Here is an 18,337-nt window from a genome sequence, read left to right on the forward strand (position 1 = left end):
CAACAAAACTGAACATTTCCGATACTTCAAGCTCAATTTCAAGTAACTTTCAATCCTGAAACTAATCAAAATCTCTCCATTTCTGTAATATATCTTCCATTCTATCACATGAGACCAAGAAACCAAGCATATAACTGAAAAAATATGAAAATACACTGCAAAGTCACAGATCTAAGCCAAAACACAGTCATAGTTTTTTTCTCATTATGCACTGTGTGCTGCAGGATTTTTATATGGTGCACACTTACTGCACAGACCCATTCTCTCATATCTTGGCCCAAATTTACAGCTCACATTATCTGAGTGAGCTGAGCTCATGGTGTCATACTACAGGACCAACACTGGCTTCAAAGCCGTGATACAGCGGGACTGACACCGAAAGAGTTAACTGATGCCATCTCAAAAAGTTTCATTAACACCAACTTTTCAATCAATGTGACTCAATATTATCTTTGACACCAAGACAGTATTTCCAAATTATCATTCCTCACTTATTAAAGAAAGTCTTCCTTAACACATTCAACTGCAGCTCTAGTCAGGAAGCTCAACATTATCTGCAACAGGTCACTCACTAGGAACCTAGTCCATAGTGAATTTTTGAGGATGGTTAATTTAGAAAGCTGGCTTTTATCTCTAATTTCAAAGACCTTCTATGATTTCTGAATGGCTTGCTGAAAATACAGAGAGGTACTGAATTTTTCCTACCAATCATCTGAACTCTCAGAAACTACTACTTCCAACCCAACTGTCTATACAAAAGCACCCCAAATGTATTTTTATATGTATATACTTCTAAACTGTTGTATTATGGGCACCTCTGCAAAAACAGTGATTATGTGTGAGTGAGGTGAAAATGTTGAATGATGACAAAAGTATTTTCTTTTCTGGGGATTTTCTTTCTTTTTGGGTCACCTTGCCTCGGTGGGAGATGGCCAACTTGTTGGACAGCAACCACCCAGGGAGGTACTACCGTTCTGCCAAGCGAGTGCAAAATGAAAGCCTGTAATTGTTTTACATGATGGTAGGATTGCTAGTGTCTTTTGTCTGTCTCATAAATATGCAAGATTACAGGCACGTCTTGCTACTTCTACTTACACTTAAGCCACACTACAAGTTTATTTATACACACTCATCTGAGTTTTCTTTGATTTTATCTTAGTTCTTGTTCTAATTACTTTTCCTTTTATATCCATGGGGAAGTGGAATAAGAATCTTTCCTCCGTAAGCCATGCGTATTGTAAAAGTCAACTAAAATGCTGGGAACAATGGGCTAGTAACCCCTTTTCCTGTAATAATTACTAAAAAGAATAAGAAGAAAACTGTCAAATCGTGTCAGTGGATGGATTTATGAAGGCTGAGGTTAATCATAGAACTGATGAGGGAAAAAAGATGAGTGGTGCATTGAGGTATATGTGGAGGCAAAAAATGTTATCTATGGAGGCAAAGAAGGGAATATATGAAAGTATAGTAGTACCAACACTCTTGTATGGGTGTGAAGCTTAGGTTGTAAATGCTGCAGCGAGGAGGTGGTTGGAGGCAGTGGAGATGTCCTGTCTAAGGGCAATGTATGGTGTAAATATTATGCAGAAAATTCTGAGTGTGGAAATTAGGAGAAGGTGTGGAGTTAATAAAAGTATTAGTCAGAGGGCTGAAGAGGGTTTGTTGAAGTGGTTTGGTCATTTAGAGAGAATGGATCAAAGTAGAATGACATGGAGAGAGTATAAATCTGCAGGGGAAGGAAGGCAGGGTTGGGGTCATCCTCAAAAAGGTTGGAGGGAGGGGGTAAAGGTGGTGTTGTGGGCAAGGGGTTTGGACTTCCAGCAAGCGTGCGTGAGTGTGTTAGATAGGAGTGAATGGAGACAAATGGTATTTGGGGCCTGACGAGCTGTTGGAGTGTGAGCAGGGTAATATTTAGTGAAGGGATTCAGGGAAACCGGTTATTTTATATAACCGGACTTGAGTCCTGGAAATGGGAAGTACAATGCCTGCACTTTAAAGGAGGGGTTTGGGATATTGGCAGTTTGGAGGGGTATGTTGTGTATCTTTATACGTATATGCTTCTAAACTGTTGTATTCTGAGCACCTCTGCAAAAGCAGTGATAATGTGTGAGTGTGGTGAAAGTGTTGAATGATAATGAAAGTATTTTCTTTTTGGGGATTTTCTTTCTTTTTTGGGTCACCCTGCCTCGGTGGGAGACGGCAGACTTGTTGAAAAAAAATAAAAAAAAATATATATATATATATATATTATATCTTTCTTTCAACACACCGGCTGTATCCCACCGAGGCAGGGTGGCCCAAAAGGAAAAACGAAAGTTTCTCCTTTTGCATTTAGTAATATATACAGGAGAAGAGGTTACTAGCCCCTTGCTCCCGGCATTTTAGTCGCCTCTTACAACACGCATGGCTTACGGAGGAAGAATTCTGTTCCACTTCCCCATGGAGGATATATTATATATATATATATATATATAAAGAACTCAACAGCATAAACAACATGTTCAGCATCAGCTCAACACACTCCAATGGCTATGGCCACACATGCATCAGTATGAGCTTACCTCCATGGCATACAGCAAAGTTAGCATCCAGCTCCAGTACCGTGTACTACCCCCACCTCACATGTTTGTGCTGTGTATCTCTATACTTGTATGTTATTTGTGCATGGTTATATAATGGCATCTGTTAAAATAGTTTACTTATGAAGTGACTGCTCCCATTGCCTCTACATACATACATTCACCATCCTCCCCCATACATGTGTGATATATACAGTACTACAAGTTGTATTAATTCAAGACATTATTTATTTATAAATACTTGGAGCTTAGCCCTTTCATACATTCCAAAAGAAATTATCTAATACATACCTACAGTACCTGAAAATTTAAGAAATATAATCTATAAGGTCATTTTAATATAAAATAATCATTTAAAAAATGTTAGATTCAAAATTGTTCCAATGTTAATGATATTTTTTTCCTTTCCAAACCCTTTTATACCTACAATGATTCAACATATGCATATACACCTAACTAAAACTCTTTCATAACTATCAGAATATCACAATTTACAAACAAACCTCACTTGATTTCAGCTTATCAACCAACAAATGAGATTATGGCCATGAAGTTCAGCAACATGCCACAATCACCACCAATTATGGTGGTAAATCCCCGAGGAGTCCTTGCTGTTGTAGCTGAGCACGCACTATGGCATTTTCATTTTTTAAAGCTGCATTTTCATTTTTCAGCACCTCTACCTCTTGCTTCAGCAGTTCAAAATCCATCTCTCGTCGATGTGTTTCCTTTATTCTCTCTGTCAGCTGTTCATTGTGGACTCTTAGTTCGGAGATGTAGTCACAGGCTTTAGCCAGGATGCCACCTTTACTCTGCTGAGAAAATTTTTCAGCATATCAGTTATTAACAATCCTGATAAAAAATGGGTAATGAAAGAGATGAAAATTTTTGAATGAAAACTCAGTGAGGCATTTTATGAAGACCAAATTTTTTTACAAGAATGTGAGAAAAGATGGAAAAGCATGTCATGGAATTTAAGAAAAAAAAAAGACAGGCAGGAAAACAGCATGTATGTAAATGTGAATTTTCTTAATTCTTATTTATGTGAAGTGCTAAACTTATACACAACGAGCGGAGGAGTGTCAATCCTCCATCCACTACACTAGACGCACACTTCCTAACTGTACCCCTTTAGTTGAATAAGATAAGTGGTACAGCGTTAACCCTTTGAGGGTCGGTCACATACTAATACGTCATTGCAGCCAGGGTCTGTCACGCAAGTACGTGTAAATATAGACAGCCTGTACTGTCTGCACAGACAGTCATGCTGTCTGCCAGCTGAGTTCATAATTTGTGCCATGCTGGTGCTGCCACCTACAGGCTTACCACTTCAGTATGCCCACCCCCTGCGTCTGCCTCACTCACTCAGCGGCCTAGACTCAGACAACAGGTCCTACTACTCTCTCCCTCGTGGGCATGGCCCTCCCGGGCCATGGGCACTTAACACACTGCCTGTGTGCCCCACGACATTGCTAATAAAGTAAGAAGCCTCCAAAGCCTTTACCATTGAACCCCGCTCTGCAAGTACAACCAATAAACCATATAAAACAAATTCTAGTGCCTTCAAATTGAGCGGGAGAGAGCTGGTAGGCCTGCATGTGATAGAATGGGTCTATGTGTAAGTGTGCACAGAAGGAAAAAATCTATGTATCTGCATTGCATTGTGGGAGTGGTAATTCAGTGCACCTCTGTCCCCAAGCCAAGCGGTAAGGAATACTTCACTCTCTGGCAGTGTGGGTGGTGGGGAAGGCAGTAGGGGGTGGGGAAGGCAGTAAGGGGTGGGGAAGTTAGTGGGGGAGAAGGCAGTGTGGGTGGTAGGGAAGGGAGCTTGGCTTTGTGTAAACAGCATGGCTGGCTGGCTGGCTGGCTGGCTGTGTCTGGCTGTCTGTGTCTGGCTGGCTGGTTGGCTGGGTGTCTGGCTGGCTGGTTGGCTGGGTGTCTGGCTGGCTGTCTGTGTCTGTCTCATAGGTACACAAATACAATTATACAGTGTAAATTACCATGGATAACCCAAAAAATCCAGACTGGCAAATAATACGTATCAGGACCCAGATGTGATGCACTGACTACTGCGTCATGTGTAATGCATGTCGGTTCACTAGTGGCTCTCCTTGAGACAGAGAAAGAGACAAGCAGACAGACAGATATGTTTATGTGTAAAGTGAAAACAAATAAAGGGAAGGCAGTGTACACTCATCAAATGTCACTCTACTGTCAACAGTGGAGTGATAAGACGAGTGACACACACATCTTACACCATGCTTCAATTATTATATTCTCCCATGTACCCTAGGTAATTCACACTATGTATAATTGAATGAATGCATGGGGAGTTTTGAACCAAGTGGGAGAGTACTTGTGGTTGGGGATTTCAATGCTAAAGTAGGTAAAAATGTTGTGGAGGGAGTAGTAGCTAAATTTGGGGTGCCAGGGGTAAATGAAAATGGGGAGCCTTTAATTGACCTATGTGTAGAAAGAGGTTTGGCAATAAGTAATACACATTTTATGAAGAAGAGGATAAATAAATATACGAGGTATAATATAGCACATGATGAACGCAGTTTGTTAGATTATGTATTGGTGGATAAATGGCTGATGGGTAGGCTCCAGGTGTACATGTTTATAGAGGGGCAAATGATATATCGGATCATTATTTAGTTGTAGCTACAGTTAGAGTAAGAGGTAGATGGAACAAGAGGAAAATGGCAACAAGTAAGAGGTGAAAGTGTATAAACTAAGGGAGGAGGAAGTTCAGGCGAGATATAAGCAACTATTGGCAGAAAGGTGGGCTAGTGCAAGTATGAGTAGTGGGGGGTGGGGGGGTTGAAGAGGGTTGGAATAGTTTTAAAAATGCAGTATTAGAATGTGGGGCAGAAGTTTGTGGTTATAGGAGGGTGGGTGCAGGAGGAAAGAGGAGTGATTGGTGGAATGATGAAGTGTGATAAAAGAGAAAAAGGTAGCTTATGAGAGGTTTTTACCAAGCAGAAGTGTTATAAGAGCAGAGTATATGGAGAGTAAAAGAAAGGTGAAGAGAGTGGTGAGAGTGCCAAAGAAGAGCAGATGATAGAGTGGGAGAGGCACTGTCAAAAAATTTTAATGAAAATAAGAAAAAATTTTGGAGCGAGTTAAACAAGTTAAGAAAGCCTAGGGAATGAATGGATATGTCGGTTAAAAACAGAGTAGGGGAGTTAGTAGATGGGGAGATGGAGGTATTGGGTAGATGGCGAGAACATTTTGAGGAACTTTTAAATGTCGACAAAGAAAGGGAGGCGGTAATTTCATGCACTGGCCAGGGAGGTATACCATCTTTTGGGAGTGAAGAAGAGCAGAATGTAAGCGTGGTGGAGGTATGTGAGGCATTACGTAGAATGAAAGGGGGTAAAGCAGCTGGAACTTATGGGATCATGACAGAAATGTTAAAAGCAGGGGGGATATAGTGTTAGAGTGGTTGGTACTTTTGTTTAATAAATGTATGGAAGAGGGGAAGGTACCTAGGGACTGGCAGAGAGCATGTATTTTTTTTTTTAACAAGTCGGCCATCTCCCATCATTCAACACTTTCACCTCACTCACACATAATCACTGATTTTGCAGAGGTGCTCAGAATACAACAGTTTAGAAGCATATACACGTATAAAGATACACAACACATCCCTCCAAACTGCCAGTATCCTAAACCCCTCCTTTAAAGTGCAGGCATTGTACTTCCCATTTCCAGGACTCAAGTCCGGCTATATAAAAATAACCAGTTTCCCCGAATCCTCTCACTAAATATTACCCTGCTCACACTCCAACAGCTCGTCAGGTCCCAAATACCATTTGTCTCCATTCACTCCTAACACGCTCGTGCACACTTGCTGGAAGTCCAAGCCCCTCACCCACAAAACCTCCTTTACCCCCTCCCTCCAACCTTTTCGAGGACGACCCCTACCCCGCCTTCCTTCCCCTACAGATTTATACGCTCTCTATGTCATTCTACTTTGATCCATTCTCTCTAAATGACCAAACCACCTCAACAAACCCTTTTCAGCCCTCTGACTAATACTTTTATTAACTTCACACCTTCTCCTAATTTCCACAATCCTAATTTTCTGCATAATATTTACACCACACATTGCCCTTAGACAGGACATCTCCACTGCCTCTAACCACCTCCTTGCTGTAGCATTTACAACCCAAGCTTCACACCCATATAAGTGTGTTGGCACTACTATACTTTCATACATTCCCTTCTTTGCCTCCATAGATAACGTTTTTTGTCTCCACATATACCTCAACGCACCACTCACCTTTTTTCTTTCATCAATTCTATGATTAACCTCATCCTTCATAAATCCATCCACTGACACGTCAACTCCCAAATACAGTGGACCCCCGCATACCGTTGGCATCACATAACGTTTAATTCGCATACCGCTCGCTTTTATCGCAAAAATTTTGCCTCGCATACCGCTCAAAAACCCGCTCGCTGCTGTTCGTCCGAGACGCGTCCAATGTGCGCCCTTAGCCAGCCTCACATGTGCCACCGGTGGCATTGTTTACCAGCCAGCCTCCACGGTAACATCCAAGCATACAATCGGAACATTTCGTATTGTTACAGTGTTTTTGGTGATTTTATCTGCAAAATAAGTGACCATGGGCCCCAAGAAAGCTTCTAGTGCCAACCCTACAGCAATAAGGGTGAGAATTACTATAGAGATGAAGAAAAAGATCATTGATAAGTATGAAAGTGGAGTGCGTGTCTCCGAGCTGGCCAGGTTGTATAATAAACCCCAATCAACCATCGCTACTATTGGTGGTACAGCTGCTGCTGCTGCTGTACCACCGTCAGCTGCTGCTGCTGCTGCACTGTCAGCTGCTGCTGCTGCTGTAGCACCGTCAGCTGCTGCTGCTGCTGTACCACCGTCAGCTGCTGCTGCTGTTGCTGCTGTAGTACTGTCTGCTGCTGCTGTAGCATCGTCTGCTGCTGCTGTAGCACTGTCAGCTGCTGCTGCTGTTGTAGCACTGTCAGCTGCTGCTGCTGTTGTACCACTGTCAGCTGCTGCTGCTGCTGCTGCTGTAGTACCGTCTGCTGCTGCTGTAGCATCGTCTGCTGCTGCTGAAGCATCGTCTGCTGCTGCTGTAGCATCGTCTGCTGCTGCTGTAGCACTGTCAGCTGCTGCTGCTGTACCGCCGTCAGCTGCTGCTGCTGTAGTACCGTCTGCTGCTGCTGTAGTACCATCTGCTGCTGCTGTAGCATCGTCTGCTGCTGCTGTATCACTGTCAGCTGCTGCTGCTGCTGCTGCTGCTGCTGCTGTAGCACCGTTGTTGGTGTGGCTTATTGAGAATACCAAGAAACAATTAACCCCAGAGGATTTGCCACCCAGGATAACCCAAAAAAGTCAGTGTCATCGAAGACTGTCTAACTTATTTCCATTGCGGTCCTTAATCTTGTCTCCTAGGATGCAACCCACACCAGTCGACTAACACCCAGGTGAACAGGGAAAAATGCCTGGAACTAGTGCTCATATTGGTGAATTTAAAGCCAGCAAAGGTTGGTTTGAGAGATTTAAGAATCGTAGTGGCATACACAGTGTGATAAGGCCTGTTCTGGAAGAAAATGCCAAACAGGACCTACAGTACTCAGGAGGAAAAGGCACTCCCAGGACACAGTGTCTCATCAGTCATTGCTGCATCTTCAATAAAGGTGTCATTTATTCTTCATTTAGTAGAGTAGTACATGCACAATATATATTGTGCATGTACTACTCTACTACTGTGCATGTATCCTTCTCTTTGTGTGTAGGAAAATGTATATTTCATGTGGTAAAAATTTTTTTTTCATACTTTTGGGTGTCTTGCACGGATTAATTTGATTTCCATTATTTCTTATGGGGAAAATTCATTCGCATACCGATCATTTCGCATAACAATGAGCCCTCTTGCACGGATTAAAATCGCTATGTGGGGGTCCACTGTATCTGAAAGCATTCACTTCTTCCATACTCCTCCCCAATTTGATATCCAATTTTTCTTTATCTAAATCATTTGATACCCTCATCACCTTACTCTTTTCTATGTTCACTTTCAACTTTCTACCTTTACACACACTCCCAAACTCGTCCACTAACCTTTGCAATTTTTCTTTAGAATCTCCCATAAGCACAGTATCATCAGCAAAAAGTAACTGTCAATTCCCATTTTGTATTTGATTCCCCATAATTTAATCCCACCCCTCTCCCCAACACCCTTGTTAAAAAAAAAAATGTATTTGTGTGTACCTGTAAGACAGAGACAGAGACAGACAGACAGACAAACAGTCAGTCAGGTCAAGTCAGTCAGGTCAAGTCAGGTCAGTCATCCATGTTGTTTGCACAAACCCACACTCCCTTCCCCACCAAAACATTGCTGGGACCTATAAATACTATGTATATATTTCAAGACAATAGTACGTCAGTAAAATAGGTGAAAATGTTCACCTGTCATAGTTTCTGCAGTTACTGTGTAGTATACAACAAGTGTATATATCCAAAATATGGCTTATATTGGTCTCACAGGCCATAAAAGTTATTTGAAAAAATAAAATGTTAAAAAATAAATGAAAAAAGTAGAGCAAAAAATAAATAAACTATTATGTTGTGACGGCAGTCAGCTGCTGTAAGCGGGTCACATTCTGTCAACTTAACGTCTCCATATCTTGGTAAGTATTGATTGCATTTTTTTTTTTTTTTGGCCTATAACACTCACAAAAATATACTCTATCATTTCATAAGAAAAATAATTTTGTTTTTTTTTTCTGAAAATTTTTCAACCCTGAGAATGAGTTTGGGAGAGGACCTGTTGACCCTGAAAGGGTTAAAGCATCAAATAATGACAAGAAGAACAAAAATAACTGAACAGTAAATATCCTGTATAGTTCCACAGACCCATAGTTTCTCACACTTCAGTAATTTCAATCTGCATCTTTTTGGTTTACACCTGCTTCTCCACCTCTGATCCCTGCAAAACTCAGCAAGCACTAGTTTTAGTGAAGTGAATAAAAAAGGAATTCAAAGTTTAAAACTCATAACTTGTGGACTAATAAAAGATATTTTGATCATGTAAATGTTACAGGAAATTTTTTTTTCTTTGAAAGTTTCTTGCATGTTTGCTTTACTGGGCATGCATGAGTGCATGTAAAGCATTGCATACTTGTAGTTTGTATGTGTGCTATGAAAATTTTATGAACTTTTGGCATTAATTAACCCTTTCAGGGTCCAGACCCCCAATCTGAAACAGGTTCCAAGAATTTTCAAAAAAATTTTTTGTTCATTTTTCTTATGAAATGAAAGAATCTTTTTCTGAAGGTAATAAAACGAAAAGTACGAAATTTGATAGAAAACTGACGAATTACGCTCTCGTGAATTTTGCTGCGTCAGCAATATTTACGCATCTGCAATTTTGCCCACTTTGACTCCCATTTTAGGCCAATTACATTATTCCAGTTGACCAAAATCTTACCTATTTTGCTAGTATTACTTCTGTTTTATTGAGTGAGCACAAGAAATCACTCACTCAACTGTTTCAACTATGCAATAAAGTGATCAGACATTGGTAATTTGGCCAATTTATCAAAAAGTTCAAAATATTCCAATTTCTAAATAGGGTCCTGAATGAACAATGCAGGTATTCCTGGCATTAAAGTAACATTTCCTCTGTTCATTAGTTATGTTTTCAGGCTTTACAAATTAATTCCATTTTGATTTTTTATTCACATAATGAATTTTTATTTACACGAAAAAATAGAAGATTTACTGTTTTGCAATGTTGTAATAATTGTATAAATAATATCAGCACATTCGTGAACACATATCAGATCCACCAGCTGATGCATATTAGACTCGTGATGATATTTGTTTACTCGAACATCAGCAAAAATTGAACATTTCTGCTACTTTGAGCTCAGTTTCAAGACATTTCCAGTACTAAAACCAATCAAAATCATCTCTAGTTCTGTAATATATCTTCCATTCTATCAAATGAGCCCAAGATATCACAAATACAACTGTAAAAAACACTGCAAAGTCACCATTTTAATCCAAAATTACGGTTGCAGTTTTTTCTATCATGCACTGAGTGCTGCAGGATTTGTTTTACGTGGTGCACACTTACCACACAGATGTGTTCTTTCATATCTAGGACCAAATTTACAACCCACAGGTTATCTGAGTGAGCTGAGCTCATGGCGTAGATCTACGGTTTGGACCCTGGCTTCAAAGACGTAGATCTACAGGACAGACCCTCAAAGGGTTAGATGCAATATCTTAAGAAAAAAGCATGGTCATACTGTCACAACTCCACTTGAATTTGCTACTGTGTTCAAACCATACTGTGATACTTTCACAGATCTGTATAAGCTGGTGTGCATCAGTGTAGCTTTGCCAGTTAAGTCTGCAACATGTGAATGTTGTTTTTCCTGCCTGTGACTCACAAAAATTTACTTGAGGAACAACAGTGATAGCAGACCAAGTGATTTGCAAATTAAAAGAGAATATAGGAAAGAGTAAGGTGATGAGGATAACACAAGATTTAGGAAATTAAAGATTAGATATCGTATTAAAGGGAGGGAGCACAGAAGAAGTGAATGTATTCAGATATTTGGGAGTGGGCTTGTAAGCAGATAGGTCTATGAAAGATGAGGTGAATCATAAAATTGATGAAAGAAAAAAGGTGATGGAGCACTAAGGTGTCTATGGACATAAAGAATGTTATCCATGGAAGCAAGGAAGGGAATGTATGAGAATATAGTGGTGCAAACTCTCTTATATGGGTGTGAAGCATGGATAGTAAATGCTGCAACAAGAAGGCTGGAGGCAATGTAGATATAGTGTCTGAGGACAATGTTCGGTGTTAATATAATGCAGAGAATCCATAGCTTAGAGATGAGGAGGAGGTGTGTGGTTTCTAAAAGTACTATCCAGAGTGCAGAAGAAGGGGTACTGAGGTGGTTTGGCCATTTAAAGAGGATGGAACAAAATAGAATGACTTAGAGGACATATAAATCTGTAGTGGAAGGAAGGAGTGGTAGGGGTTGTCCTAGGAAAGGTTGAAGGGAGGGGGTAAAGGAGGTTTTGTGTGCAAGGGGGATTAGACTTCTAGCAAGTGTGCATGAGCACGTTAGATAGGAGCAAGTGGCGGCAAATGGTTTCTATGATTTGAGATACTGTTAGTGTGTTAGCAAAGTAACATTCATGAAGGGATTCAGGGAAACCAGTTAGCTGGACTTTGGTCCTGGAGGTGAGAAGTACAGTGCCTGCACTCTGAAAGAGGGGTGGAGATATGTTGCAATTTTTAATTGTAGTGTAGGCACACCTCTGGCAAGACAATAATGGAGTGAGTGATGATGAAAGTGTTTCTTCTTTTTCGGGTCACCCTGCCTTGGTGGGAAATGGCCGATGTGTTAACCCCTTGACTGTCAAAACCACTAATCCTGAAGTGTCTCCTGGTGTCGAAAAATATTTGAAAAAAAAAAAAATTATTATTTTTCCTTATGAAAATGTTAAGATTATTTTTCTGATTGTTTTAGTCAAAAAAAAAAAATTTTGCCATCAGTACTTACTGAGATATTGAGGTGTGAAGCTGGCAGAAAATGGGCCACGTATGGCAACAGCGGCGACTGCCGCTCACCCGGTAAACTTTGGTTTACTTGGTTTCGAAGGTTTCTTGTTTTTTCTTTCACTATTTTATTTTTTCACATAACTTATGAGACCAAAGTATGGCACAATGTTCATAATGTTCACATATACATTCGTTGAATGTAACACAATTATAACAAAAACACTAGCATCATCATATTGTTTACAAAAATTGTTTACACAAACAATATAAAAAATTGTTTATTATGATTGTTCTATAATATATATACACATGTACAATCACTGGACACTTTCCTAGAATTCCTGCAGCTTGTGGAATTCTTTAAAACATGGGTGTATGCACAATGGTGTTCTACACTCCTCACACACATAAAACGAGTGTCTGCATTTTTGTGGGCGTTTTGTGGTAAGTGCACCGACATAACACCTCTTCTGAGCATTTTTCTTGAAAGCAGTAGCAGGCAGTGGTATGGGGTAGTGATCACCAGGCCTCAGACGAGAGGGCATGTGCTGATAATTTCCTGGGCGCTAGTCTATTGCAAGTGTTGTTCCTTGGTACTTCAATATTATTTGTCTGATAATTGACAAACAAAATTCACCATATTTGGGTTTGTTGTTGGTCTTCAACTTATACATATTATAAGCATTCAGCATGGAAATGTCAAGAAGATGGAAAAAGAGTTTTATGTACCACTTATAACTCTTGCGAACACAATCAGCAAACCCAATCTACATGTCACATTTGTCCACTAACCGCATATTGAGGTTGCAATCCATCACAGCTGCAGGTTTTACAATGGGTTCATTGGTCTCTCTATTCTGCTTGCTACTGTCTACCATTTCGTGTCGGTGAACTGATGTCAACAGTATGACATCACGTTTGTCATGCCACCGAAATGCCATGGTGTCATTGGCAGCAAACACCTGAACATCACCTCTATGAGTGCCAGCGAGGAACCTAGGCATATGCTTACGATTTCCACACAGTGTGCCACACACATCTGTCATGTTCACTTGCAAGAAATCACTGAGTAAAGGGCTTGTGTACCAGTTGCCAGTATATAAAATATGCCCCTTACCCAGGTATGGGTCCATCATTGTTCTAACCACATCACCAGAGATACCCAGTAACTTCCTGGTATCTTGCAATGTTTTACTGCCAGTTATTTATTTTATTATCACACTGGCCGATTCCCACCAAGGCAGGGTGGCCCGAAAAAGAAAAACTTTCACCATCATTCACTCCATCACTGTCTTGCCAGAAGGGTGCTTTACACTACAGTTTTTAAACTGCAACATTAACACCCCTCCTTCAGAGTGCAGGCACTGTACTTCCCGTCTCCAGGGCTCAAGTCCGGCCTGCCGGTTTCCCTGAATCCCTTCATAAATGTTACTTTGCTCACACTCCAACAGCACGTCAAGTATTAAAAACCATTTGTCTCCATCACTCCTATCAAACACGCTCACGCATGCCAGTGTACACAATTATATACAAAACCAGACCACTTTTGCAACCACACAGTACAAATAACTTTATACCAGAGCATTTCCTCTTGCTTGGTATGTACTACTTGAATGACAGTCTGCCTTTGAACAAAATCAAAGACTCATCAATAACAAGCTTCCTGAAGGGATAAAAATACATACAGACTTTTGTTTCAGGTACATAAATACATTTCTGATCTTATATAACCTGTCGCTTCTGTCAGGCCTTGTTTTGTCTGAAAAGTGCAGCATACATAACAGTAGCACAAATCTATTCACTATTATAATGTCACTGAAAGCTGGGGTTGAAATCAGGCGGTCTCTCGACCAGTATGTGTTGACACTGTGCTTATACACATGTGGCCTAAGCATTTTTGTGGCAAAGAACAGATACATCTCTGCCACAGTTGTGCCCTTCCACTGGTGTAGGCGTGATCTTGGTGAAAGAACTGTGTTTGCCATGGTGTACACAATGTATGTATTGCTTTCCCTGACAATGTCCATCAGGGGTTCATCGAAGAATAACTGAAAGCATTCCAGTTCAGTAGCACTGTTCCCAAGTGTACATGATGTATTTCATCAAAGTCATGGGGATTGGGAACAAAACTGTCACCTTGCTGCCAATCCCAGATGCAGTCTGCTGGTAGGTTCTGGATATTAAAAGGTGGCTGTGGTTGTGCAGGTTGTGGGAGTGTGGGGTTGGTTGAGGCTGGTTGTAGTTGTGCTGAGTTAGCAGCGTCGGTAGTAGCATGGCCAGCTGCTGGTGCCACATGACTCATGCCGCCGCCACCACCACCTGCTGCCTCACTCACATCATTCATACCCATTGTAACAATATCGTCATCTTCACTATCAGTTCATGGTGTACTCCGAGATTTACTCTTTCCCCTTGGAACAACATATGACACACTACCAGAACGCATGCTACGTCATATATACTGCCTCTTCACTGGAGAATATTCACCCTCACTGTCGCAACTAGAACTGCTTTCAATAGCTTTGAAATCACTATTACTATCACTTTCACTGCTCACAGCTGAGTCTTGTACACAGGCAAATGCAGTGGTCCCTCAATAATTGTCCGGCCTGAAATTCGTCCATTTCGGAAATAGTCCTGTTTTTTCGTCAAAATATTGGCTCGCAAATGGTCCAGTAACTCGCTAATAGTCCTTCGCCCCGGACGCGTACTCACGCTCTGAGGCGCCTCGGCCTTTCCTTCCCAGCCAGTGTGCCATTGTTTACCAGTGAGCGACGGTCCCCTCACGTGCTCCAGCGAAATATTTCATAATACATATATTCAATTTATTTTAGTGCTTGCAAGTTATTTAAGTGCTAAATAAGCTACATGGCTCCAAAGAATGCTCCTAGTGCCAAGCCTTTGGTAAAGGTGAGAAATATGATTGAATTTAAGAAAAACATCATTGAACAATATGATAGTGGCGTATGTGTGGGCGAACTGGCCAGGATGTATAACAAATCCCGTACAACCATATCTTCCATCATAGCCAAGAAAAAGAAAATCAAGGACGCTGTTGTTGCAAAGGGGGTAAATATGCTGACAAAAATGAGATCAACAGTACTCAAAGATGTTGAGAAGTTATTATTGGTGTGGATAAATGAGAAACAATTAGCAGGAGATAGTCTTATGACGTCGCTTATTTGTGAAAAGGCTAGGCAGTTGCATGACGATTTGGTAAAGAAATTGCCTGCAACTAGTGATGTGAGTGAATTTAAGGCCAGCAAAGGCTGGTTTGAGAGATTTAAGAAGCGTACTGGCATACACAGTATGGTAAGGCATGGTGAGGCTGCCAGTTCGGACCACAAGGCGGCTGAAAAATATGGGCATGAATTCAAGGAGTACATAAACAGTGAAGGACTGAAACCTAAACAAGTGTTCAATTGTGATGAAACAGGCCTCTTTTGGAAGAAAATGCCAAAGAGTGGTCCTAGTGGCATTAAGAAACAGAGAAGAGAAGTAACCCCAGAAAAGTAATTAGTACCCGAGGTGTTGATGGAAGGGGATTCCCCTTCCAAACAGTAAATCATCCAATCTGTCTCCTTCTCCAGTCTTCCATACACAAAGAAGAATCGCCAATAAAGGTAAGTGTTATTCTGTTAATGTTTAGTTCATCATGTGCCACTGTATCGTTTATGTACTACATCTATATTTCATGTAGAAAAATTTTTTGTTTTAATACTTCTGGGTGTCAGGAACGGATTAATTGAATTTACATTATTTCTTATGGGGAAAATTGATTCGTAAATCGTCCATTTCGATAATAGTCCCACTTCCAGGAACAGATTATGGACGATTATTGAGGGACCACTGTAGTTTCCTCTTTTGTCCTGGTACAGGTGAACGTGAATGAGACAGCCCAGCACCAGATGTGGAAGGTTAAGGGTCATCTGGATTTTCATCACTAATTACGTTATCCTGGGCACTGCTTTTGGTCACACCCACTCCAAAACCATGAAATTCACTTCACTGGCACTTCCATCACTGTTAGAGCTGTCACTTGAGAACAAAAGACCTCCAATCCGCCGAGGAGTGAGGTACTTCTTAACGCGAGGCATGGTGAAAATGGACTACCAAGATGGTGTTCCCACAATGCACCACCGAGTCCCCGATTTTTTTCACAGTGTGCACACCCACCACTCAGACCCATTCTCTCTCATATAGGCCTACCAGCTTTCTCCTGCTTGATTTGAAGCCGCTATAATTTATGCGTATAAATACGTCAAACACGGTGGCTCGTAAGATGTATATATACGACTGAAACAGTCAAAGGGTTAATAAAAAAAATTATACAGGCGAAGGGGTTACTAGCCCCTTGCTACTGGCATTTTAGTCGCCTTTTATGACACATGGCGCATAGAGGAAGGAGTCTTTTTCACTTCCCCATGGAGATGACTAGAAAATAAATAAATGTAAGTAGAAGTAGCAAGATGTACTTATTATCTTGCGTGTTTATGAGACAAAGAAAAGACACCAGCAATCCTATCATTATGTACAACAATTACAGGTTTTCGTTTCACACTCATTTGGCAGGACGGTAGTGCCTTCGTGGGTGATTGATATCTACCAACCTACTACCAGCCAAGCACATCATACCTGGGTGGTTGCTATCCACCAACATACTACCAGCCGTGCACTTCAGTTCTAAGTTTCCGAGATAAATCCCTGGAACAAAGATTCTACCTTAAATACTAACAGTTTCCAATGTGTTTCATTTTTAAAGTACACTGGACCCCGCTTAACGATCACCTCCCAATGCGACCAATTATGTAAGTGCATTTATGTAAGTGCGTTTGTACGTGTATGTTTGGGGGTCTGAAATGGACTAATCTACTTCACAATATTCCTTATGGGAACAAATTCGGTCAGTACTGGCACCTGAACATACTTCTGGAATGAAAAAATATCGTTAACCTGGGGTCCACTGTACAGTAAATGATCTGAAAAAATTTCCAAGTAAAAAAAAAAAGCTGAATGTTAATCAAGAATAAAATAAGATGAATTGTTAGTAGTACCTGTGAGCTCTTAGAATGAGCCTCTGGACAATCTGGAATAATCTTGGCTAAACGACATATCCAGGTGTTTATTTTGTCTCGTCTTCTGCGCTCTACTTCATTGTGTGTGACTCTACGTTTCTCCTCTCGTGTGGAGCCTCCTAACCTGGGGCTCATGACACTCTCACTGGTTCGTGGAGCCAGATTTCTTGGGGTAGTGTTGGTAAGAACGTCACTGATTACATAAAGCTGACCTGAAAATCATTTAATATTTTATTAAAAATTGTTTCAGTCACATTTACCAAAATATTAATTATGTATTTTAATGCATTCTGAAGAAGTCTACACATAACTGTAGTATACCAAAAGGATCTCTCTAAATATTTACTCATTTCACAAAGATAAATTATAACACAACTTTCACACAGCTACTGTATACAAACTAATACTCGGTATATTAAAAATATTTCCCTTTTCAAGCAACTACACAAATTTTAGCCAAGAAATTAATTTCCTCTCAGCTCTTCAAGACTTACACTAATGTACAAAATCTGGTTAAACTTTCATCTTAATGCTCATAAAATTCTAAGGAAGTGTTGAGGCAAAGGTAACTACTTCATGGCTATCATCTTCAGATGTACCATCTGTAGGTGGTGGTCATGCACACTGCTTGAACAGTTTTCATAATTTCCATCATAAAGACATGAGCGTGTTTGATAGGAGTGAATGGAGACAAATGGTTTTTAATACTTGACGTGCTGTTGGAGTGTGACCAAAGTAACATTTATGAAGGGGTTCAGGGAAACCGGCAGGCCGGACTTGAGTCCTGGAGATGGGAAGTACAGTGCCTGCACTCTGAAGGAGGGGTGTTAATGTTGCAGTTTAAAAACTGTAGTGTAAAGCACCCTTCTGGCAAGACAGTGATGGAGTGAATGATGGTGAAAGTTTTTCTTTTTCGGGCCACCCTGCCTTGGTGGGAATCGGCCAGTGTGATAATAAAAAAAAATAAATAATAATAAAAGACAAGCAATAATATATTACCTAGAGAGGTGGGTGGAAATGCAATTCAGAATAACGAAAAAATATCACAAAAATAGAATTCGTCTTGCATTTCTCTAGCTTGACAACTGCTGTAAAGTATGCTTAACCC

The 18,337-nt window shown here is 40.6% G+C and overlaps 1 protein-coding gene across 3 annotated transcripts in view; it reads right to left on the bottom strand.

Moving 5' to 3' along the window:
* Positions 1 to 1,776: 1,776 nt before the first annotated feature.
* The window catches only part of Usf (upstream transcription factor usf), a 148,422-nt gene continuing 131,861 nt past the window's right edge, over positions 1,777 to 18,337 (bottom strand). For 2 of the 3 annotated variants that reach the window (XM_053775307.2, XM_053775290.2), the window contains exons 4-5: positions 17,209 to 17,441; positions 1,777 to 3,394 (exon numbers count right to left, since the gene is read on the bottom strand). In XM_053775307.2, the coding sequence (XP_053631282.1) occupies positions 3,161 to 3,394; positions 17,209 to 17,441 (467 nt within the window). In that variant the 3' untranslated portion in view covers positions 1,777 to 3,160. The remainder of the gene's footprint in view (positions 3,395 to 17,208; positions 17,442 to 18,337) is intronic. The other variant, XM_053775299.2, reaches the window with a different exon arrangement.

This window comes from Cherax quadricarinatus, unplaced genomic scaffold (genome assembly GCF_038502225.1).
Source record: "Cherax quadricarinatus isolate ZL_2023a unplaced genomic scaffold, ASM3850222v1 Contig291, whole genome shotgun sequence".
NCBI lineage: Eukaryota > Metazoa > Arthropoda > Malacostraca > Decapoda > Parastacidae > Cherax > Cherax quadricarinatus.